Here is a 25,152-nt window from a genome sequence, read left to right on the forward strand (position 1 = left end):
ATGTGAGACGTGAAACCATAGATATTCTAGAAGAGAGCACAGGAGGTAATTTCTCTGACACTGGCCATAGCAACTTTTTTTCTAGACAAGGGAAGGGAAAGGAAAAGCAAAAATAAACCAAAGGAAACAACAAACTAAAAGGCAACCTACAGAATGGGAGATGATATCTGCAAATGATATATCCGATAAAGGGTTAGTATCTAAAATATATAAAGAAAATGGGGAGCTGGGGTGGTTCAGTCAGTCAAGTGTCTGACTCTTGATTTTGGCTTAGGTAGTGATCTTGCAGTTGTGAGACTGACCCCTATGTTGGGCTCTGCTGAGCAAGGAACCTGGTTGGGATTGTCTCTCTCCCCCTCTCTCTGCCCTTCCCTATGCTCAAACTAAATCTCAAAATAAATAAACTTAAAAAAGAAAAAAAGTAATGATTTCAATTATTTGGGATAAAATTTAACCAAACAAGATGCTCAAATGGCATTTCTCTCTCCATTTTGGCTAGGTCCTCAAACTAGGTATAAGTGGTCAACTGTTTTAACAACTCTTTCCATATCAAGTAAAATGGAGGCCTTTCCCGTTCCCTTCAGCACCTGTTTTCTAACCTACATGTTTTTAAAATTTTTTTTTTAATGTTTATTTATCTTTGACAGAGAGAGACAGAGTATGAGCCAGGGAGGGGCAGAGAGAGAGGGAGACACAGAATCCGAAGCAGGCTCCAGGCTCTGAGCTGTCAGCACAGAGCCCGATGTGGGCCTCCAACTCACAGACCATGAGATCATGACCTGAGCCGAAGTCGGATGCTCAACTGACTGAGCCACCCAGGCGCCCCTAACCTACATGTCAATGCTGCTTTAAAATGGGGTTGTAAGGCTGGCATTCACCAATTTTAAGAAGTTCACTTGTGGAGGCAGATTATCTTTTCTGGCAGCCACAGGCAATATCAGCAAGTCAGCCTGCCAGGCAGATGTGCCACCATTCACAGCTGTGCTGCAGTGGAGACCACTGCCACCCCTTACTGAAAGAGACCAAAGGTTTCTTGGTCCCTTCCGCAACCCCCACAGGTAAGAAAACGAACAAAAAGAAGAGGGTATTTCTGCAAAGGCAGAAATATGGTGGGCATGCCTCCTATCCCCACGGGGGGGTGTGGGATGGGAGCAGCAGCAGTGGGTCAGGCTCTAGCCGGCAAGTTGGCCTGAGTGATTAGTATACGTCAAGTTGTAGAGATGGATGATATATAGCGATAGGTGGGAAGAGGAACGTGACACTGAACTCTACTTCTGAAGTTCATGTTTTAAGTAAAACTTTACTAAAAGTGAGGTCCTCCAAGTAATTTTAAAATAAACCCCCTAAGATCCAGTATGAAAAGATCCAGTATGCCAAGTTTCATTGAAATTAAATTCCACTCAAGAAACAGTATGTTGCTATCACTCAAAATGTGATGTTCTGTTACACTGAACTGGATGTAGAATTAAACTTACCTTCAGAGACCGAACCGAGTCATCAGCCAGACCAATCACATTAACGTAAAGTAGATTGCTGTGCTTCAGGAATAGAACGCAGTGGTCCTTAAACATGTCCAAGTCTACAACTTTGGTATTTCTCTTCATTGTGAAAAATAAATCCCAGTTCATAATGGCAGGGGTATCAGCTGCTGTTCTCATGAGCTGTGTGGAACAAAGTCAGAAGAGATCCAGGTAACAAAATGTGATAACCACGGCATCCAGAAGAGCCAAAGAACACATCAGGGCTGCAGTGTGACCATCACCGTGTGAAGGAGCCTGCTGTGTGGTGAGATAGCACGGCCTACTGCTTACCTCACAACAAACCAATGGATGTTTGAGTGAAGGCATTTGCTAGCGAGCTAACTGTGGATGCACTAAGGAGCCTGGCTGGCACCAGCAGAACTGCCTAGCTGAGATCAATACCAAATTGTAAGTTATAAGGTCATGAATTTATAAAAGTCTGTTCTTTTAAATCATTCAGTTTGGCTTTCATAAATGATATAATCAGGATAAAGTAGGTTTCATTTGCTAATCTTTTTAGGCATAATTACAAAGTGTAGAGACATTATATCTAAGGGAAGAGAAACGGAATTGGTTATGCATGGAAAGGTAGCATCAATTTCTACAGTTTACCAAAAGTCTACGAAAACAGTTAACTCTTAGCGTAAAGAATGTTGTTGATGGAAGTGTGATACTTTTGAACAGACCACATAGGGACAAGGAGAATCCAGGATTACCTTGAATTCTGTAGGCTCGCCAACATTAGTGAGAATGTATAATTCGTCATCTCTGTGTTCAACGTAGTAAAGGACGCCATGTATTCGCTTCTGGATAAGTACTGGTGGGTCCCAAGGGCTTAGGCCATCTATCAACCACACTTCAGAAGTAGTCTTGTTCATAATGTTTATGGTGAGGAAACGACTGTCTTTTGTAAGATAAAGGAAAACAAAATAGCTGCGTGCACACACACACACACGCACGCAGAAAGAGACCGAGAGAGAGAGAGAGAGAGAGAGAGAGAGAGAGAGAGAGAGAGAAATCCAGTAAATTTCAGTGGCATGTTACTTTGTTAATGACAGTATTTCACTGCCTGCTATACATATGTTGATTTATAATGCAGACAGAAAATAACTCCTTAGTGAACACTGCTTGTAAAATAAAAAAAATAAAAAAAAACTATTATTTTTCTCATTTCCCCACGGAAGTATTCAAAGGAATTTCTTCTCTAACATTTTATTATGAACATTTTCAAAACTACAGAAGTTGAACATGTCAGGTGAATACCCATACACCCACCACTGAAATTCAATTATTACCAATGATTTGCTTATATTTCCTTTATTACATTATTTGTGCATCCATCAATCCATCTTTTTCTAAATGCATTTTCAGGTACACAAAAGGTATCCTCTCTCACTTAATCACGTTAATAGATTATAGGCTTTTTAGTGGGAAGAGGAAATAAATTTCCTAGAGGAGATATGTAATTGTAGGAAAGAAGAGGGACACAGAATTTACTTTGCTCTTCCTCTGTATGCTCCCCTTCCCCCAGTTTTATAACAAAACAAAATAGAAATAACAGAAACACAAACAGGAAGAAAAATGCTTGCAATCTAAACACATTTTAAAAATTAATGTTAACTGTTTATTTTTTCTATTTTTCCTTCTCCTTTATTTGTATTTCATGCATGTGTTTCATTTTTTTAAAGTTTATTTAAATATTTATTTTGTGAGAAAGAGAGACAGCATGTGCACGACTGGTGGAGGGGCAGAGAGGGGGAGAGACAGAATCCCAAGCAGGCTTCACATGGAGCCCAATGTGGGGCTCGATCTCATGACCGTGAGATCATGACCTGAGCAGAAACCAACAGTCAGATGCTTAACCAACTGAACCACCCAGGCACCTCAATATGTGTTTTTTGTTTGTTTTACTATTTTTTTAAATGTTTATTTATTTTGAGAGAATGTGCACACCAGTGGAGGAGAGGCAGAGAGAAAGAGAAGGGTGAGAATTCTAAGCAGGCTCTGAGCTATCAGTGCAGAGCCTAACAGGGGGCTCAGTCTCACAAACCATGAGACTGAGCTGAAATCAAGAGTTGGATGCTTAATTGACTGAGCCACGCAGACACCCTTGTGTTTCATTTTTAAATTAAAAAACGTCTGACTTTGGCTCAGGTCATAATCTCATGGGTTGTGAGTTTGGGCCCCACATCAGGCTCTCCACTATCTGCAGAGCCCACTTCTGATCCTGCCTCCCTTTCTCCATGAACCTTCCCCGCTCAAGTGTGCGCACATGCTCTCTCAAAAATAAACATTAAAAAAAATTTTAAAAACTTTAAATTACTGAAGTACAGTTGATATATAATGTTATACTAGTTCAGATACACAATATAGTGATCAGAGAACTCTACCCATTACTTAATGTTCATCACAGCAATGCAGTCATCATCTGTCACCATACAACATTATTACAATATTATTGACTATATTTCCTATGTTGTACTTTCCAGCTCCAGGACTTCTATAAAACACAGATGCAATTTTGGATTCTGCATTTGTGACTTCACATAATATTAGTATTCCCCCCACATTAACTACAATCTTTTATGGTCATTTTAAAAAATGTTTCTTTATTTTGAGAGAGAGTATGTGCACACGAGTAGGGGAGGGGCAGACAGAAGGAGAGAATCCCAGACTCCATGCTGTCAGCACAGAGCCTGACGTGGAGCTCGATCTCACAAACCATGAAGACTGGAAATCAAGAGTTGAAATCAAGAGTTGAAAAAACCAAAATTAAGAATTGAACACTTAACTGAATGAACCACCCAGGTGCCCCGTGATCATTATTTTTAATGGCTACCTAATATTCTATTAGGTTGAATTATTATAATTCTTAAAACTTAAGATTTTAATGTTTCATTGTAATAAAGAATATAATAGGGAACGTATTCATGAAGACAGTTTCCCCTTCCTCACCTTTACAATTATTTCCCTATGATAAATACTTACCCATTCCTTAGGAATGGAAATACGAATTTAATGTAAGCAGTATCTTTTTTTAATCTTTTTTTTTTAATGTTTATTTTTGAGAGGGAGAGACAGAGCACAAGCAGGGGAGGGGCAGAGAGAGAGGGAGACACAGAATTTGAAGCAGGCTCCAGGCTCTGAGATGTCAGCACAAAGCCAGATGTAGGGCTTGAACCCGCAACCATGAGATCGTGACCTGAACTGAAGTTGGAAGCTTAACCAACTGAGCCACCCAGGTGCCCCTGTTTTGGAAATATTTCAACCAAGTCGAATGAAGTACTTACTACTGGCATCTAGGTTTTCTGGATAGTTTTATTTTTATCAATTGATTCTTTAAATCTTTTAGGAATGTATGCTGATGTATAAAATGATGAAAATTATTTTTCTACAGTATTAAAAAATTATACCTGTTTTTCATTGGTCTGTGATGCCTTTTACATAATTTTTTATATATATAAATTTTTGAGTTATCTCTTCTGATCTCTATTATTTGTCTATCGGGTTGTATTAACTACTGTAGCTTAATGTGTTTTAATACATGGTTTTAGGACAAATTCCTTACTCTAGTTTGCTATTTTCAATGCTATCTTTGCTATTTTCAATATTTTACTTTTATCTATTTATTTTTGTTTGATGATGACACAGGTAATCAAAAGATAAATTACTTGGTCAACTACTTGGCAGATATTTGGTTACAGGAAAGTCAGAATACAACTGGTTCTACAGAAACAGGTTTCTTAGAAAGAGAAGACAAGTCATGGTAACCACAGAGCAAAAATGTACAACAGATATACAAAAGAAAAGAGAAGGGACTCAAACCAGAACACTATGGAAAATCATAAATTCACAAAGGAAGATAGTGAGAGAGGAAGGAACACGGGAGCTACAAAATAACCAGAAAACATCAATAAGATGGCATTAATAAGTACTCACCTATGAATAATTACTCTAAATGTAAATGGATTAAACTCTCCAATGAAATGGCACAGAGTGGCTGAATGGATAGAAAGGAAGACCCAACTATATACTGCCTATGAGATTCACTTCAGTTTCAAGGACACATACAGGCTCAAGATGAGGGGATGTAAAAAGAAATTTCATGTAAGTGGAAACCAATCGAGCACAGGAGTAGCTATACTAATATCAAAGAAAATACACTTTAACTCAAAAGTTGTAACAGATAAAGGCAGCCATTATATAATGATAAATGGGTCAGTTAATTAAGAGGATATAACAGTTGTAACTATATACAGACATACCTTGGAGATATGGGTAGGTTCCAGAACCACTGATAAAAGTGAGTCAAATGAATTTTTTGGTTTTCCAGTGCAGATAAAAGTTATGTTTACACTATATTGTAAACTGTTAAGTGTGTTACAGCATTATGTCTAAAAACACAATGTACATACCTTAATAAAAAATACTTTATTGCTAAAAAATGCTAACCATTATCTTAACTTTCAGGGAGTTGTAATCACTGATCACAGATCACCATAAACAAATAACAATGAAAAAGTTGGAAATGGTGTGATAATTACCAAAATGTAACAAAGACATGAAGTGAGCAAGTGCTGTTGAAAAATGGTGCCAATAGACCTGCTTCAATATGTTAAAAAAAACGCAGTCTGCGAAGTGCAATAAAACAAGGTATGCCTGTACGCACTCAACATCAGAGCACCTAAATATATTAAGCAAAAAACAGATAACACCACCACAATAATAGTAGGGGATGTTAATACCTCACTTTCAGCAATGGAGAGATTATTCAGGCAGAAAATCAATAAAAAAAATTGGGTGTGGACTCTATGTATACTTTAGACAAAATGGATGAAACAGACATATGTAGACCATTCCATTCAACAGCAGCTGAATACATTCTTCTCAAGTGCACAAACAACATTCTTGTGTAGGTAGATCATAGGTTAAGTCATAAGACAAATATTAGAAAATTTGAGAAGACTGAAATCATACCAAGTATTTTTTCCAATCAAAATAGTAACTATTAAGAAGAAAACTGGAAAATTCACAAATATATGGAAATAATATACCGCTAAATAAGCAGTGGGTCAAAAAAATCAAAATCAAAAATATCTTGAAAAAATCAAAGTAGAAATAGAACATACTAAATCTTAAGGGATACATAAAAGTACTTCTATGAGGGAAGTTTATGGGATACGTGTTTACATTAAAAGTATCTCAAATAGGGGTGCCTGGCTGGCTTAGTCGGTAGAGCATGCAACTCTTAATCTCAGGGTCATGAGTTCAAGCCCCACGATGGGTGCATAGCCTACATAAAAAAATAAAAAGGGGCTCCTGGGTGGCTCAGTTAAGCATCTGACTCTTGATTTTGGCTCAGGTCATGATCTCACAGTTTGAGTTTGAGCCCTGAGTTGGACTCTGTGCTGACAGTGTGTGCTTGGGATTCTTTACCTCCTTTTCTTTCTGCCCTTCCCCCACTAACATGTGCACCCACGCACTCTCTCTCAAATAATAAACTTAAAAAAAGAGGAAAAAAAGAACTATCTCAAATAACGTACATTACACCTCAAAAAATTAGAAAAAGAAAAAATAAGCCTAATGTTAGAAGAAGGAAGGAAATAATAAAGATCAGAGAAAAATAAATTAAGAAGACCAGAAAAACAATAGAAAAGATCAACAAAACTAAGAGCTGCTTTTTGAAAAGATAAAACTGACAAACTTTTAGTGAAATTAAGAAAAAAAAAAGAGGATTCAAAATCAGGAAGGAAAAAGGACGCATTACATCTGATACTGTAGACACACAAAAAAGTATAAAGTTACTATGAAAATTATATGCCAGCAAATTAAATAATCTAGGAGAAATGAGTAAATTCCTAGAAACATACAACCTACGAAGACTGAATCATGAAGAAATAGAAAATCTGAACAGACCAATAGAGTAAGGTAGAGTTGATTACCAATCAGTAATCAACAATTTCTCAGCAAAGAAAAAAGCCCAGGACGAGATGGACTCACTGGTAAAATCTACCAAATATTTGAAGAATTTGCACCAATCCTTTCAAATTCTTCCCAAAAAACTGAAGAGAAGGGAACACTTCTAAACTCATTTTATTAGGCTGGTAGTACCCAATACAAAAGCCAGGTAAGGACACTACAAGAAAACTATCCAATATCCACAGTGAATATGATACAAAAATACTCAACAAAATGCTAGCAAACTTAATTCAGCAGGCACATTAAAAAGATTATTCATCATTATCAAGTAGGATTAATCTGAGATATAAAAATGGTTCAACATATGCAAATCAATAAATGTGATACATTAATAGAATGAAAGCTAAAAATCACATGATCATCTTTATAAAAAGCATCTGACAGAGTTCAACATCCATTCATGATACAGACTCTCAACAACTGGATATGAAATGAATGTTACTCAACATTATAAAGGCCATATATGACAAGTCCACAGCTAACATCACATTGAGTGGTGAAAAGCTGGAAGGTTTTCGTCTAAGATCAGTGGATGACCACTCTTACTACTCCTAATCAACATAGTACTGTCAGTCTTGATTTTATATATAGGAAACATTAAATATTCCACCAAAACACTGTTAGAATTAATCAATGAATTCAGTAAAGTTGCAAGATGTAAAATCAAGATAAGGAAATCAGTTGTTTTGATACACTAACAATGAAATATCTGAAAAACACACAAAACAATCCCATTTAAAACAGCATCAAAACTAAACACAGTACTTAGGAATATATTTAATCAAGGAGGGAAAAAGATGTGTACATTGAAAACTTAAGACTTTGATGAAAGAAAATAAAGACAACACAATAAATGGAAAGATACGCCATATTCATGATTTGGAAGAATGACTATCATTAAGATGTCCACACTACTCAAAGCCATCTATACAATGAATGCAATCCTTATCAAAATTCTAATGTCATTTTTTAACAGAAAAACAATTCCAAAATTTGTATAGAGCCACAAAATATCTAGAGTAGCCTGAAAAAGAAGAACAAAGCAAAATACATCACTTTTTGATCTCAAACTGTATTACAAAGCTATAATAATCAGAACAGTATGGTACTGGCATAAAAATAGACATGCATGGGGGCGCCTGGGTGACTTAGTTGGTTAAGCGTCGGACTTCGGCTCAGGTAATGATCTCGAGGTGAGTTCCAGCCCCGCATCAGGCTCTGTGCTGACAGCTCAGAGCCTGAAGCCTGCTTCAGATTCTGTGTCTCCCTGCTTCTCTCTCTGCCCTCCCCTGCTCGCGCTCTGTCTCTCTCTCAAAAATAAACATTAAAAAAAAAAAAAAAAATCTGACATGCAGATCACAGAAACAGAACCGAGAGCACAGAAACAGACCACTGAGTATATGGCCAACTGATATTTGATAAGGGAACCAAGAATACTCAAAAGGGAAAGGAAAATCTCTTCAATAAATTGTGCTGCGAAAATTGGATAATCACATGCTATTGAAATTGCTATGCTAATGAAATTGGACTCCAGTATTACTCTACTCAAAAAAATTAACCTGAAATGGACTAAAAGACCTAAACATAAGACCTGAAACCATAAAATTCCTAGAAGAAAACATAAGGAAAAAGCTCCCTGACATAGGTTTTGGCAATTATTTTTTATGACACCAGAAGTATAAATAGATAAATAAGTGGGACTATATCAACCTAAAAAGCTTCTACATAGCAAAAGAAACAATCAACAAAATGAAAAGGCAATCAATGGAGTGGGATAAAGTATTCCCAAACCATTTATCTGATGATGGGTTAACAGCCAAAATATATAAGGAACTCCTACAACTCAAAAGCAAAACAAACAAACAAACAAACAAAAAATCCGATTTAAAAATGGACAGAAGACCTGAACAGACATTTTTCCTAAGACATACAAATGGTCAACAGATACATAAAAAGATGCTCAATGTCACTAATCCTAAGGCAAAGGCAAATAAAAACCATGGTATCACTTCACATCTGTTAGAATGGCTATTATCAAAAAGACAAGTGGTAACAAATGTTAGGATATAGAGAAAAGGAAACCCTTGTGTACTGTTGGTGGGAATGTAAACTAATAATAGCTATTATGGACAAAAAAATGTAGGGTCCTCAAAAAATTAAAAAATGAACTACCATATGATTCAACGATTCTACTTCTGAGCACATATCTATAGGAAGTGGGATCTGGATCACAAAGGGACATCTGCACTCCCAAGTTCATTGTAGTATGAACAATAGCCAAGATACAGAAACAACATACATGTCCACTGATGAATAAATAAAGAATACACACACACACTGGAGTATTGTTCAGCCACAAAAAAAGGGAAATCCTGCCATTTGTAAAAACGAGGATGCAACTTGAGGGCATTCTGCTAATAAGTCAGACGGAAAAAGACTAATACTGTATGATATCATTTACATGTGGAATCTATAAAAGCCAAACTTACAGAAACAGAGTAGTAGAATGGTGGTTGTCAGGGGATGAGAGCTGGGTGAAATGGGGACATAATGGAAAAAGGGTACATACTTTCAGTTATATAAGATGAACAAGCTTTGAGGATCGGGTGCCCAGCATGATGACTATAGTTAACAATACAGTATTAACATACTTGAAAATTGCCTCGACAGTATATTTTAAATGTTACCACCATACACACAAAAAAGTGGTAATTTGTGAGGTGATTGAGATATTAACTAAACTTCTTTTGTTATTCATTTTGTAACAGGTATATGTACCAAATCACCACATACATCTTAAACTTAACATGTTACATATATATATATATATATATATATATATATATGTCAATTATATTTTAGTAAAGCTGAAAAAAGTAAATCTTAAAAAAAAAATGCATGTGTGCATTGACAAAAAAAACTCTAGAATGATACCAAATAACTTTCAATTCAGAAAGAGAGAGAAGACAAGGGATGTAAAGAACTAAGGGCAATCTGTTTTCCCATTCAATTGATATTTATTACAAAATTTTTAATTGTTATTTTAGAAAGAGAGTGTGCAAATGCGGGAGAGGGGCAGAGGGAGAAAGAGAGTCTCAAGCAGGCTCCACGCTCAGTGCAGTGCCTGATATGTGGCTTGATCCCATGACTGTGGGATCATGACCTGACCTGAAATCAAGAGTCAGATGCTCAACTGACTGAGCCACACAGGGGCCCCCAATTGATACATATCTTTTAAACTTAATATATCCTTTACCTCTGATTAGGAAAATAATCATGCTTACTTTGAAAAATAAGTTGACATCATACTATATATTCACTTTTTTCACCCAGCAGAGTAATACATTTTTACATTAGTTTTAATTTATAATTCAGCAGCAATATATTCTTTTTCTCTGAGCACAGGTGACACACAATGCTACGTCAGTTTCAGGTATACAACAAAGTGATTTGACAAGTTTATATGTTATGCTGTATGTACCACAAAGCAACACATACTTTAAGTTCTGCTATATCCTGATAAGAATTCAATGGTTAAAAGGTACTCACAGCCATCACTGGTTTAGGGTTTTAGCTTGAAAGACAGAAACTGACCTAAGTGTACCATTTAACTAATAGGCATAGATGAATGGCAATGATACAGGCCTGGTACCCTACTCATCAGTAAAGATGCAAAGGTGGAAATGATTTGGTCTTTGTTCATTATCTAGCAATTTGAGGTTGTCTTTACAGAGTTTACATGTAGGAACCATGGTGTAATGCACAAAATCAATTTCAGTTTTAATAATCAAACGTGTCTTTTTTTTCTTATTATTAATTACAATCGCTGCAACCATTACCCTTGCATGGGTAGCAAACTCCAACTTCTCATTCTGCAGTATTACTGGATATGTAAGTGAGGGGTTTGAAATGATCTGCATTGATTTTTAATTTGCGTAAATATATATAAAGATAGGTATACTCCAAAGTATGAAAGAAACACAGAAACACAAACTAAACCCAGAAAGACTTTTGGAATCAATATGTCAATGTCATTATCCAAATCCTAAAGCATTACCTAAGTATTACCAAGGATACTGAAACTGAACAAGAAATGGCTTATCCAAGATCAAACAATCTATGGAAAAAAATAAAACTAGAACCATCTGCCACATAGAGGAAAAGGGGGCCATTCCAGGCTAATTCCATTTCTCCCACAAGAATTTAGGTTCTATTGTGAAGGAGAGCAGTGTCAAGTGCTAGAAGATGCAGGTGTCTGGTTTTTTTTTTTTTTTTTTAATGAACTGTATGATTTCAGGTAAATCATTAACTGTCTTTATTTTCAAAAGGCTAATTCTAAATGAAGTTAAAGGTATACCTCTAAAATTCCCTTTACTTGAAATTTCTAAGATGTCAAGTGTTTGGTGCAGCTTAATATAATCAAGTTACCCTGAGACGGCCTCCCTGGGTTCCTTGGGGTTTGAACCCCTGGTCTTCAATGACAAGGCCTGTTTCAGTAACCTCCCAGGCTTTTCTAATTTAGCCCTGTTCTGGCTGCTAGTGACAGAACCACACTGTGCGTTGTATAAGTGAATAGCATCTGTACCAGTTGTGTTTTTGGTGGTTGTGAGGGAGGTGCTGTTTTTCAGTGACTTGAAAAGCAGGTCTCTTAATTTGGTTCAGATCTTTTCCTTTAGAATCTATATAATTCTGTTCTTCCCAGAATTTGTGAATTAAATGGTTCCGGAAGTATTTGAAAATGGAAGAATTAGGGATGTCTGGGTGTCTCAGTTGGTTAAGCATCTGTCTTTGGCTCAGGTCACGATCCTACGGTTTGTGAGTTCGAGCCCTGCATTGGGCTCTGTGCTGACAGCTCAGAGCCTGGAGTCTGTTTCGGATTCTGTGTTTCCCTCCCTTTCTGCCCCTCCTGTCCTTGCGTGCTCTCTCTCAAAAATAAATAAACATTAAAAAAAAAAAATGGAAGAATAAATATTCAAAACGTATCGATCTTTAAGAATAGCAGAGAGGCATTTTCCTTGAACATGACTTTCAGAGGCTCTCTACCATCGAAATAGAAAACTACCTTTGAACAACCAAATTTACCAAAGCACTGCAAACAAAGCAGATGAAGAACCTAGTTGGTAAGGGTTCTTTTTAGGCACATTTATAATAGCACATCTTTAAAATTTAGGTACCCATGGGGCACCTGGGTGGCTTGGTTGGGCATCCGACTTTGGCTCAGGTCATATTCTCACAGTTTGTGAGTTGGGAGCCCTGCATCAGGCTCTGTGATGACAGCTCAGAGCCTGGAGCCTGCTTTAGATTCTGTGTCACCCTCTCTCTCTGCCCCTCCCCGCTCATGCTCTGTCTCTGTCTCCCTCTCAAAAATAAATAGACATTTAAAAAAATTAAGGAAAGGGGCGCCTGGGTGGCTCAGTCGGTTAAGCGTTCGACTACAGCTCAGGTCACGATCTCGTGATCCGTGAGTTTGAGCCCCGCGTCGGGTTCTGGGCTGATGGCTCAGAGCCTGGAGCCTCCTTCCGATTCTGTGTCTCCCTCTCTCTCTGCCCCTCCCCCGTTCATGCTCTGTCTCTCTCTGTCTCAAAAATAAATAAACATTAAAAAAAAAAAATTAAAAAAAAATTAAGGAAAAAAAAAATCAGGTCTCCAAAACTGGGCCAAGAGGGGCAGGTAAATACATGCTTTGGTGAACTTTACTTATGAGAACAGAAAACTGAAACCTGAGGATCAAACAGTAAAAAAGCAGCTCTGTGTTTTAGAAGTTCTTTGAAGACCTTTACTCCATTTCTCTTCAGGTATTCTGCTTTTCCCTTTTGGTCTTCCCCTCTGGATTTGGGCATTATAAAGTGTCAAGAATCTACAAACTAGTTTGTATTGTAGATCAGGGTTCTGAATGTCAAATTAGGCTTAACCATAATTGGTTAGTTCCTTATGGGGCAGAAAAGCATGCTACAAGCCAAATAAGTTTCTACTTAATCTTAGAAATTAGGATGATAACGATATATGGCAAGTGAGTATCTCATTCCAGGGTATAGCTCATTGTGTTAATTTTGAGCTTTATTCACAAGATGGCAAACAGTTTGTAATCACAAGTTATTGATATAATAAATTACTACCTTAAACTGTGATCTCCCCAAAAGATAGCCTTAACAAATGACATATAAAATCACAGGGGCACTTGGGTGGCTCTGTCGGTTAAACATCTCTTGATGTCAGTTCAGGTCATGATCTCACGGTTCATGAGATCAAGCCTCATGTGGGACCTGTACTGATAGTGCAGAGCCTGCTTGGGATTCCCCCTCTTCCTTTCTCGGCCCCTTCTCCCACTCGTGCTCTCTAACTAAACTAAAAATCAAACAAACAAAAATAACAAAGAAGAAAATAGAATACTTCTATCAGACAAACTAGACTTTAAATTAAAGGCTGTAACAAGAGATGAAGAAGGGCATTATATAATAATTACAGGGTCTCTCCATCAGGAAGAGCTAACAATCATGAATGTGTATGCACTGAATTCGGAAGCACCCAAATATATAAAACAATTAATCATAAGCATAAGCAATCTTATTGATAAGAATGTGGTAATTGCAGAGGATTTTAATACTCCACTTACAGCAATGGACAGATGCTCTAGACACAGAATCAATAAAGAAACAATGGCTCTGAATGATACATTGGACCAGATGGACTTGACAGATATATTTAGAACTCTACATCCCAAAGCAGCAGAATAAGCTTTGCGCAGTGGCAGTATCATAGCCAATGAGGTTTATCCGAGGTGCGATTATTGCTAATTGAAAACTTTTCCCAAAGCAGCAGAATATACTTTCTTCTTGAGTGCACATGGGACATTCTCCAAGACAGATCACATACTGCATCACAAAATAGCCCTCAATAAATATAAAAGAACTGAGATCATACCATGCACACTTTCAGATCACAATGCTATGAAACTTGAAATCAACCATAGGAAAAGTCTGGAAAACCTCCAAAAGTATGGAGGTTAAGGAACATCCCACTAAAGAATTAATGGGTCAACCAGTCAATTAGAGAAGAAATTAAAAAATATATGGAAACAAATGAAAATGAAAATACAACAATCCAAACCCTTTGGGATGCAGCAAAGGCAGTTCTAAGAGGAAAATACATTGTAATCCAGGCCTATCTCAAGAAACAAGAAAAATCCCAAATATAAAATCTAACAGCATACCTAAAGGAACTAGAAGCAGAACAGCAAAGACACCCCAAACCCAGCAGAAGATGAGAAATAATAAAGATCAGAGCAGAAATAATATAGAATCCAAAAAAACAGATCAATGCAACCAAGAGTTGGTTTTTTGAAAAAATAAACAAAATTGACAAACCTCTAGCCATGCTTCTCAAAAAGAAAAGAGAGAGGACCCAAATAGATAAAATCACGAATGAAAATGGATTTATTACAACCAATCCCTCAGAAATACAAGCAATTATCAGGGAATACTATGAAAAATTGTATGCCAACAAACTGGACAACCTGGAAGAAATGGACAAATTCCTAAACACCCACACACTACCAAAACTCAAACGGGGAAATGGAAAATTTCAACAGACCCATAACTAGTGAAGAAATTGAATCAGTTATCAAAAATCTCCCAACAAATAAGAGTCCTGGACCAGATGGCTTCCCTGGGGAGTTCTACCAGACATTTAAAGCAGTTAATACCTATCCTTCTCAAGCTGTTCCAAAAAACAGAAATAGAAGGAAAACTTCCAGACTCATTCTATGAAGCCAGCATTACTTTGATTCCCAAACCAGACAGAGACCCAGCAAAAAAAAGAGAACTACAGGCCAATATCCCTGATGAATATGGATGCAAAAATTCTCAACAAGATAGTAGCAAATCGAATTCAATAGCATATAAAAAGAATTCTTCACGATGATCAAGTGGGATTCATTCCTGGGATGCAGGGGTGGTTCAATATTCGCAAATCAATCAACGTGATACATCACATTAATAAAAGAACCATAGGATCCTGTCAATAGATGCAGAAAAAGCATTTGACAAAATACAGCATCCTTTCTTAATAAAAACCCTCAAGAAAGCTGGGATAGAAGGAACATACTTAAACATCACAAAAGCCATTTATGAAAAGCCCACAGCTAACATCATCCTCCATGGGGAAAAACTGAGAGCTTTCCCCCTGAGATCAGGAACACGACAGGGACGTCCACTCTCACCACTGTTGCTTAACATGGTGTTGGAAGTCCTACCATCAGCAATCAGACAACAAAATGAAATTAAAAGCATCAAAATTGGCAAAGAAGTCAAACTTCCATTTTTCGCAGACTACATGATACTCTACATGGAAAACCTGACAGACTCTACCAGAAGTCTGCTAGAACTGATACATGAATTCAGCAAAGTCAGAGTACAAAATCAATGTATAGAAATTGGCTGCATTTTTATACACCAATAATGAAGCAACATAAAGACAAATAAAGAAACGGATACCATTCACAACTGCACTAAGAAGTGTAAGATACCTAGGAATAAAGCTAACCAAAGATGTAAAAGATCTATATGCTGAAAACTATAGAAAGCTTATGAAGAAAACTAAAGGAGATACAAAGAAATGGAAAAACGTTCCATGCTCATGGACTGGAAGAATAAATATTGTTAAAATGTCAATAGTACCCAAAGCAATCTACACATTCAATGCAATCCTAATTAAAATTGCACCAGCATTCTTCTCAAAGCTAGAATGAACAATTCTAAAATTTGTATGGTATCACAAAAGACCCCAAATAGCTAAAGTAATACTGAAGAAGAAAACCATAGTGGGAGGCATCCCAATCCCAGACCTTAGCCTCTACTACAAAGCTGTAATCATCAAGACAGTATGGTACTGGCACTAAAACAGACACATAGACCAGTGGAATAGAATAGAGAACCCAGAATTGGATCCACAGATGTATGGCCAACTAATCTTTGACAAAGCAGGGAAGAGTATCCAATGGAAAAAAGACAGTCTCTTTAACAAATGATGCTGGGAAAACTGGACAGAAGAATGAAACTAGACCATTTTCTTACAGCATACACAAAAATAAACTCAAAATGGATAAAGGACCTGAATATGAGACAGAAAACTATCAAAACCCTAGAAGAGAAAGCAGGAAAAAAACCTCTTTGACCTCAGCTGCAGCAGTTTCTTACTCGACACATCTCTAAAGGCAAGGGAGTTAAAAGGAGAAATGAACTACTGGGACCTCATCAAGATAAAAAGCTTCTGTACTGCAAAGGAAACAATCAACAAAACTAAAAGGCAACCGACAGAATGGGAAAAGATATTTGCAAATGACATATTGGATAAAGGGCTAGTATCCAAAACCTATGAAGAACTCACCAAACTCCACACCTGAAAAACAAATAAGCCAGTAAAGACATGGGCAGAAGACATGAATAGACACTTTTTCAAAGAAGACATCCAGATAGCCAACAGACACATGAAAAGATGCTCAACGTCACTCCTCATCAGGGAAATACAAATCAAAACCACACTGAGATACCACCTCATGCCGGTCAAGGTGGCTAAAATGAACAAACCAGGAAACTACAGATGCTGGAGGATGTGGAGAAACAGAAGTCCTCTTGCACGGTTGGTGGGAATGCAAGCTGGTGCAGCTGCTCTGGAAAACTGTGGAGGTTCCTCAAAAAATTAAAAATAGATCTACCCTATGTCTCAGCAATAGCACTGCTAGGAATTTACCCAAGGGATACAGTAGTGCTAATGCATAGGGGCACATGTACCCCAATGTTTATAGCAGCACTTTCAACAATAGCCAAATTATGGAAAAAGCCTAACCATCCATCCACTGACAAATAGATAAAGAAGATGTGGCTTATATACACAATGGAATACTATTTGGCAATGAGAAAGAATGAAATCTGGTTATTTGCAGCAATGTGGATGGAACTGGAAGGTATTATGCTAAGTGCAAAAAGTCAGAGAAAGATAGCATATGCTTTCACTCATTTATGTGGATCTTGAGAAACTTAACAGAAGACCATGGGGGGAGGGAAGAGGGGAAAAAAGTTAGAGAGAGGGAGGGAGGCAAACCATAAGAGACTCTTGGATACTGAGAACAAAGTGAGGGTTGATGGGGGGTGGGGGAGAGGGGGAGAGGTGATGGGCATTAAGGAGGGCACCTGTTGGGATGAGCACTGGGTGTTGTATGGAAACCAATTTGACAATAGTATTATATAAAAAAAGAAAATAATAGTGGAATCATATGAATAGTTCTAGTAATTTCTCATCAAAACAATCATCATCAGAAAAAAAAAAAGCAAGGACAGCATCACGAGGCCAACAATGTTAGTTCTATGGGCTGGAAAAATGGAACTTCTTCAGATCTCAAATTTTCAATATAAACTGGGGACTGTACAAGATTTTCATTACATCCCTGTCAGTTTTGACATTTCATGAAATGATGGGTTAATTTTCTTGTTTTGAGTATCAATTTCACTGACATAGATTTGGTGTTAAATTTTTTTTTTTTTCTGTTCAGACACTGTCCAAACTGTACCATTAACTGACATATAAGGTGACAGGACCTGGTGTCAAGCAAAAATCTGTTTCTAATAAGTCATTTGGAAAAGTGTATCTGGGTAAGAATAATGGGATTTTGCCAGATAAACTTACTGTCATTTCCTCTCACGCTTGCTGAGTATAAGACATGAGTCCTGGATTACAAGGAGTAAAGAGCATTACTTTTATAGTTTTATGTAGGTATGTATGTATGCATGCATGCATGCACGTTTGTTTGTTTTTGAGAGAGACAGAGACAGAGTGTGAGGGGCAGAGAGAGAGAGAGAGAGCGAGAGAGAGACACAGAATCCAAAGCAGGCTCCAGGCTCTGAGCTGTCAGCATAGAGCCTGACGCGGGGCTCCAACTCACGAACTGCAAGATCATGACCTGAGGCAAAGTCAGACACTTAACCGACTAAGCCACTCAGGCGCCCCAAAGAGAATTAGTTTTAAGAAGCAATTATCAAAATACTGGAGAGAGTAAAATTTAAACACCAGTGGACATCGTGGCTCAAAGCAATAGAATTTAAATGAAAGATCATCTATATAAAATGTAGTGAATTCTGTGCAATTGACACCATGGCATTCTAGTTTATAGAACCATATTCTACGGTTTATAAGAGATCTAGAAACGCAGTATGACAACCCGATTAAAGACTTAACAACTCTCCTCATATGTCACGGTACCAAGAGAATGTAAGCAACTTAGCATTATGCAGTGTACTGGTATATTTGTGTTCATTCTGGAGTTTGAATAGATCCATATTCCAATTTTGAATCCAAACAACTAATAAAAGAATGATTATGCTTATCTTCCCTATTACACCTGGTTCCAGCTGAAATCAACATCTTATGTCAACCAAGAACCGCACTTTAGATAACTGGAGATAAACCCTGGAGGAAAAAATTTAATTTCATTGTTCTAGTACCTTGGGTCCTTTTCTGTGTAAAAACGTTCATTACGTTTGTTATCACCAAAAGTTGCTCGATACACATCATGACAGCGAAGGTTCCTCTGGAAGGTGTAGAATAAAACATCTTCCTCTTCTTCATCCTTTACCCATTCTGAAAGAAAATAATTAAAGATTTATATACATTACATACTACTCGAAGTTGAAAAAAAGGGCACAGTGCATTCAAATTTTGAGTTTCCTCAAAAAAAGAGACGCACAAGTTCATCCCTGGAAATGTAAATTGAACACGGGTTTGATCGTGGTCACCAAAATAAGTCAGAGAGCTTTCCAGAAAATAAAATACTGCCACATCAATTCCAAGGTTTCGAGCAGTTCTCAGTCCCAGGTTTCTGAATAAGAGTTGAATGTTTAGTATTTTCAGAGTCACAGCTTACATGGGATGAATTGTTTCCATCTACAACCCCTAACTTTAAGTCTGAAGAAATACCAGATCACTTTCTCTCATGCCTCTTTTCTGTCTGCTTTCAAGCCATAGGATATCTCATTTAATACATTTAATGTTGGAGTTTTCTTGCTCTTACCAGAAGCTGACACGATTACATCATGACTGCCACCTGGCTGACAGTAACTGTAAGACATCATTGTATAATATGGATCTTGATTTTTAAAGAGGTTAAAATGTGCAAAATTGTAAATCTAAGAATCAATTAGACTAAAATTTCAATTTGCCGCAAAAGCACTTAGTTATTAAACAATGGGGAAAATTAAAGTAGAAAATGAAAAAGGAAGATAAACTATGAACATATGTATCACTCAATGATAAAAGGTAAAATTAAAAAATTAAAAAAAAAATTTTTCATGTTTACTTATTTTTGAGAGAGACAGAGAGAGGGTGAGCGAGCGAGCATGAGGGGAGGAGGTGCAGAGAGAAGACACAGAATCTGAAACAGGCTCTAGGCTCTCAGCAAAGAGCCTGACGCGGGGCTCAAACTCAGAATGGTGAGATCATGACTGGAGCTGAAGCTGTACGCTTAACCAACTGAGCCATCCAGGTGCCCCAATAAAAGAGAAAATTTAAAGTTAGTTCTACTAGTAAAAATATGACAAATTCTGTTAGTGAGTTAGTTAGCTCAACATCTTCCAAAGTTTCTCGGTAGTGACCTTGGGCAATTTGCTCTAATAGTTGACAAGATAACGTGAAATTTAAAAAATAGATACCTAAAATTAAAGTTCAGTAACATATTAAGATACAACTTATGTGCAAAAATGTATCTGAGTTAATAAATTTGCAAAGAATTATTGATATATCAAAATAAACTGTACAGCCTGGATTCTGGTTGTAGTACTTTAAAAAACATGAACATGAATTTGGATATATAATTAAGGAAGGCAAGGTCTCCTGAATGAGAGACACACAGGAAGCTTTGGGTCCATAGGGATAAAAGGATTAGTCATTCACTTTCTTATTCACTCACATGGACAAGTAAAAACGTTTCAAAAGTGCTGACAATTCTCTTACAGTTGTCATAACACAGAAGACTGTTTTGTTTGGTGGCTTACCAAAACTGGACACATTTGGGAAAGAGGCTTCCATTACAGGCTGATCACTTAGCTTCACAACTATACAGGTAGATGCTTCAGAATCTTCAGTTCTTATCTTAGCAGCTACATATTTTTCATCAGGAGCAACTCTGATACAATCAATGAAGGGCTGGTCTAATTTAAGTTCCTCCAAATTGAATAAAACTTCGTAATTATCATTATCTGCTGCATAAAGACAAGTATGAAAGTCATAACTCCACAAGATGTAGTTAAAAAAAATCTTTAGTATTTCAATGTTTTAAATTAGCATTCCCCTTCTAGAAGAGGATACAATCCAGCCTCCTTCAGCCTTGATAACAGCTTTATTTGCATAGAAACTGGCATTTTGTTATTTATTATTGTCCTATGCTATTCAGTGTTATTCCACACATCAGCCTATGTGATATTATTTGATAAATATAGTCTAGTATTTATAGATCATATAGAACCTAAAGGGTTATTATTTCAACAGAATACAGGAGATATTAAAAAAAATGCTGGTTCCCACCTCCATTCTCCCCACCAAAGCTTTTGGATGTACCTGTTAACTATATCTTAAGTAAACCCAGATACTAACTAGTTATTTTTTTTAAATGCAGAAATAATCTAAAAAAATTTTTTCTATACCTTTAAGAAATTAATACCAAATTTCCTATGAAATACGTGAAATATAAAAAATCAGAGTATGTTAAAAAATAAAAATGGGAAAACTGTGGTGTACCTTCTTCATCTTTGGAACGAACCAAGCAGCAACCTTCTTGATAATAAACAAAACCACCATGCTTCACCTGACAAAAAAGAAACAAACGATTTATTTAATAATTATTTAAACACAATTTAATTGTTTAATGATCTGACCATTTAAAATGAAGAAATGAAATCTTCAGTAGACCTACTTAAGTCTATGGATGAACACATAACAAATAACAAAATGGATCACTTTTTACAACACAGTGGTTAAGATATGGTTTTCATACATTCATAATCACTGAAGTTTCTAACATATAAATGTAGGAGGCAACAAAGAGAAGGCATAACAAAATCTATGTGGGTTCTTATGACTGTATAAATCACTTTAGGTATATTTGGGAGTATCTGACATCCCTATGGTGGGATTCAATTAATAGAGATTGAATGCAGCTTTAAGGTAATCCAAAATGAGGCAGATTTCTGGCTCAGACTACTCTGAAAATCCGGTCAAAAACTTGCTGAGATTCTTTTCCTCTAAGTATGCAGTCACTACCAACTGTCCATGGTTTCGATTTGATTTCACACAAAGCATCTTCCAGGTTGACAGATATACACAATTTGAGATCGAGAGAATATTACTCAATATATAAATAGTGCTCTTGTCTAATACCTACATATTAAATGCAACTGACTGATCGACAGGATTTCAGGTAGCCCAAGATGCATTTATCACCTGCTAGTAAATGGCATATTCTGAATCTGGATTCCTGATTTTTAACCTACTGCTATTTCCATTCTCCTATGAATATGATTTTCATTTATAAGTTGTGGTTCTATTTTCCAGTCTTATTGGGAAATTTGCAACATGCATGTTCAATCTGTTTCAACTGAATATTTATGACTGTGGTAACCATAAAACATCAAATACTTGGCTTTTGTGGTATTATACTACTTCAAGTGAATTCCTTTTATTAAAAAAAGTGTAGACAGGGCAATCAGATACTTTTCAAATAATAAAAACATGATGGTTTCATATGAACTTTTCCTTGAAATTATTATTTTTTAATTTAAAGTTTACTTTGAGAGGGATAGAGAGAGAGTGCACGTGTATGCACAGGGGGGCAGAGAGAAGGAGAGAGAGAATCCCAAGCGGGTTCTGTGCTGATGCAGAGCTTAAACTCAAGAATTGTGAGGTCATGACCTGAGACAAAATCAAGAGTCAACTGTCAGATGCTTAGCTCAATTGAGCCACCGAGGTGCCCCTCTCCTTGGAATTGTTAACAGCATTTTAAAAAAGAACTGGTTGTTTCCAAAAAATAGAATTAACACAATAGCTTGGAAATTCACTTTGACCTTTGTTTATTTTAAAAATCACATTGATTATTCTCTGTTTAAGTTTTTCAGCATATATTAAAGGTCTAATTTTGATGTGGGTTTATGTCTAAATTCACAAAGCACTTGATTTGCGGGGTGTCTCGGTGGCTCAGTAGGTTAAGCATCTGACTTCAGCTCAGGTCATGATCTCACAGGTCGTGAGTTGAGCCCCACGTCGGGCTCTGCGCTGACAGCTCAGACCCTGGAGCCTGCTTTGGATTCTCTTTCTCCCTTTCTTTCTGTTCCTCCCCCACTTATACCCTGTCTCGCTCTCAAAAAATAAAATAAACATTAAAAAAAAGTTTAAAAAAAAAACGCAAAAAACAAAGTACTTCATTTGCATCTTGACTGGTAATATGAGATGTAGGAAAAAAAAAAGTAAGATATCCTACCTCTGCATTGATGATTTCATATTCTTCTTGTGGCTGTGTTTCTAATTTTGTTCTCACTTTTTCAAATGCATCCATGTTTTCTGAAAGTGAGTCTTTGTTTTCTTGTTTAATAGGCAGAAAATCCTGGAAAAAGTTTACTGGTATGATCATAATATTTCAAACTAGAGAAAAAAACCTTTGCTTTTTAGAGCTCGTCCTTACTTACTTTTCATGCAAGTACTACAATGTTAGGTTTAAACCTATGAAATATGTATTTCACCATAAATGATGTTTCTTAACCTCAATAAACAATCCCCTGTTTTTCATTTAAAGATGTAAACAAATAAAATAAGGTGAACACCTGATGGCTATACTATTAATTTACACGTATTTAGTCCTTAAGATGCAGAAGCTTTAAGAAGCACTGAAGAATGTTCAGAAATACTGTAAGATTTATACAAAATTAAGCAGGAAAGGATATTTACACATTTAGTAGTCAGGTGTAAGAGATAGAAAAATCTGTTTACTGAGTTTTATAAAGTACTATAATACTTCCTAAAAGGAAGGACAGTTCAAAGGGAGAGGAAGGCATTATCTTTATTAGTAAATGTTCACTATTACTCTATTCACAGCAAGTATTACAGGAAATGTGTCTTACTTTATATCTTTATTAGCTGCAATTTTCTTCTCTTGTGGGGATAAGGAATCTCCTAAATAGAACTGTTTATCAGATCAAAAGGTTAATTAATACTTTAAAAAAGAGCTTCTCTTTAAGTTTAAGGAAAAAATAGTATGTTCACTGTATACAAGAATAAGAAAAAATAATGGAAAATTAATAACCACGAGCAGAGATACAGATTATAGCTAAAGAAGCATTTAGTGTCTTATCGGAAGTATATATGAAAAGCTAATGGCTTTAGGTGACCTCTGGTGAGCATGTAAATGCCGTATGAATTATTAAAATTTGGATAAGGCAGAAACCTCAGTTATCACACAAACAAGGTTCACTAATTCAAAACTCCACAGGTTTTCTTTGGTTAAGCAAAAAGAATTCTAGCCAAGATTTTCAACGTCAGCTTTCTGCCCAAGACGACAACTGTACAGTGATTTGTGCCAGAGGGGCACTAAGCCTTTGGGAAGGACCTCTAACAGCTGGTAAGTATTTATTGCACAAGTGTGTCCATGATACTTTACCAACACTGTAGAGAATGTAAGCTATAAATACAATTTATGTCACAGTTTAAAATCTAAAATTAAACACATGAATAAAACAGAAATATCACCAAAACAAATTACTGGAAAAATGATCATTTTCTAAGTTTTTCTTTTGGACTTTTCGAGATGCTTTATGATTTGGATGAGATTCCAATTAGGAACAATTGTTGTTATGGTAGTCTAAGTCATTCAGTCTCTACTTCAATCATACACTTAATATGCTTGAATAATTATTTGAAATCAAATACTGGAGGCTCATGTTTATTTTTCATTTATTTTTTAGCATTTACACAAAATCTAGAGCTGATCTTTAGAGTAGTGAGGTGAAATATCTGTATTAGTAATTTCCTATTATCATCCAAAACACAAATCAGGAGATCATTAGAAATCTATCTTCAAACTGTAACTTAGCGATAGGAGCTGTTTTTTCATTTCCAGATATGTTGCTTATTTATTCTGTAATTTCATCGGACCTTCTCAAGTAGAGTAGCTATGAAGTAGAGTTAGGATAGCTATGAGGAGTACCTCTTTCTATCTTGCAGTTTCTAGCACATTCTGCATCTCCTTTTAAATAACTATTCTTCTTTTTCTTAATACCCATTCTTATAGAGCCATGGCTAACACAGGGCTAAAGGCACAGAACTGGGTATAATACCTGTTCTCTTAGTCCATTTTATTCTCGATTAACCTTTTTCTGTGTCAAAAATCCAAATATACCAAGCTTATCTGAACCAAAATAACCCTGAAAGCAGTATGATTTTTAAATGCCTTAACTTGGAAGAATTCAGAGCTTTGTAAATAATTCCTTAAGAAGAATTACTCCCAGAAAAAATTGAGGTTTTCTACAATATTCATCAAGTATTCCAAGTTGTTCTTGGTTTTAGTTCTGTCCCAACAATACCCATTGGGTGTTTTAAGTTTTCATTTCAATGCCACTTAGCA

The 25,152-nt window shown here is 36.4% G+C and overlaps 1 protein-coding gene and 1 pseudogene across 10 annotated transcripts in view; one reads left to right on the top strand and one right to left on the bottom strand.

Annotated features, from left to right (window-relative positions):
* Window positions 1-25,152, bottom strand: part of PREPL (prolyl endopeptidase like) — an 84,684-nt gene that overhangs the window by 44,770 nt on the left and 14,762 nt on the right. For 8 of the 10 annotated variants that reach the window (XR_006215679.1, XR_006215680.1, XM_042981307.1 and 5 more), the window contains 6 exons: window positions 23,017-23,139; window positions 21,282-21,348; window positions 20,540-20,746; window positions 18,995-19,130; window positions 2,237-2,453; window positions 1,476-1,661 (listed from right to left, as the gene is read on the bottom strand). Coding sequence is in view for 8 of the 10 variants with exons in the window: in XM_007097844.3 (XP_007097906.1) it covers window positions 1,476-1,661; window positions 2,237-2,453; window positions 18,995-19,130; window positions 20,540-20,746; window positions 21,282-21,348; window positions 23,017-23,139 (936 nt within the window). In the remaining 2 variants the exon portion in view is untranslated. Of the gene's footprint in view, window positions 1-1,475; window positions 1,662-2,236; window positions 2,454-18,994; window positions 19,131-20,539; window positions 20,747-21,281; window positions 21,349-23,016; window positions 23,140-23,653; window positions 23,716-25,152 lie in introns of all 10 variants that reach the window. The other 2 variants (XM_007097847.3, XM_007097845.3) reach the window with 2 other exon arrangements.
* LOC122237565 lies at window positions 14,233-14,316 on the top strand (annotated as a pseudogene).

This window comes from Panthera tigris, chromosome A3 (assembly GCF_018350195.1).
Source record: "Panthera tigris isolate Pti1 chromosome A3, P.tigris_Pti1_mat1.1, whole genome shotgun sequence".
Lineage (NCBI taxonomy): Eukaryota > Metazoa > Chordata > Mammalia > Carnivora > Felidae > Panthera > Panthera tigris.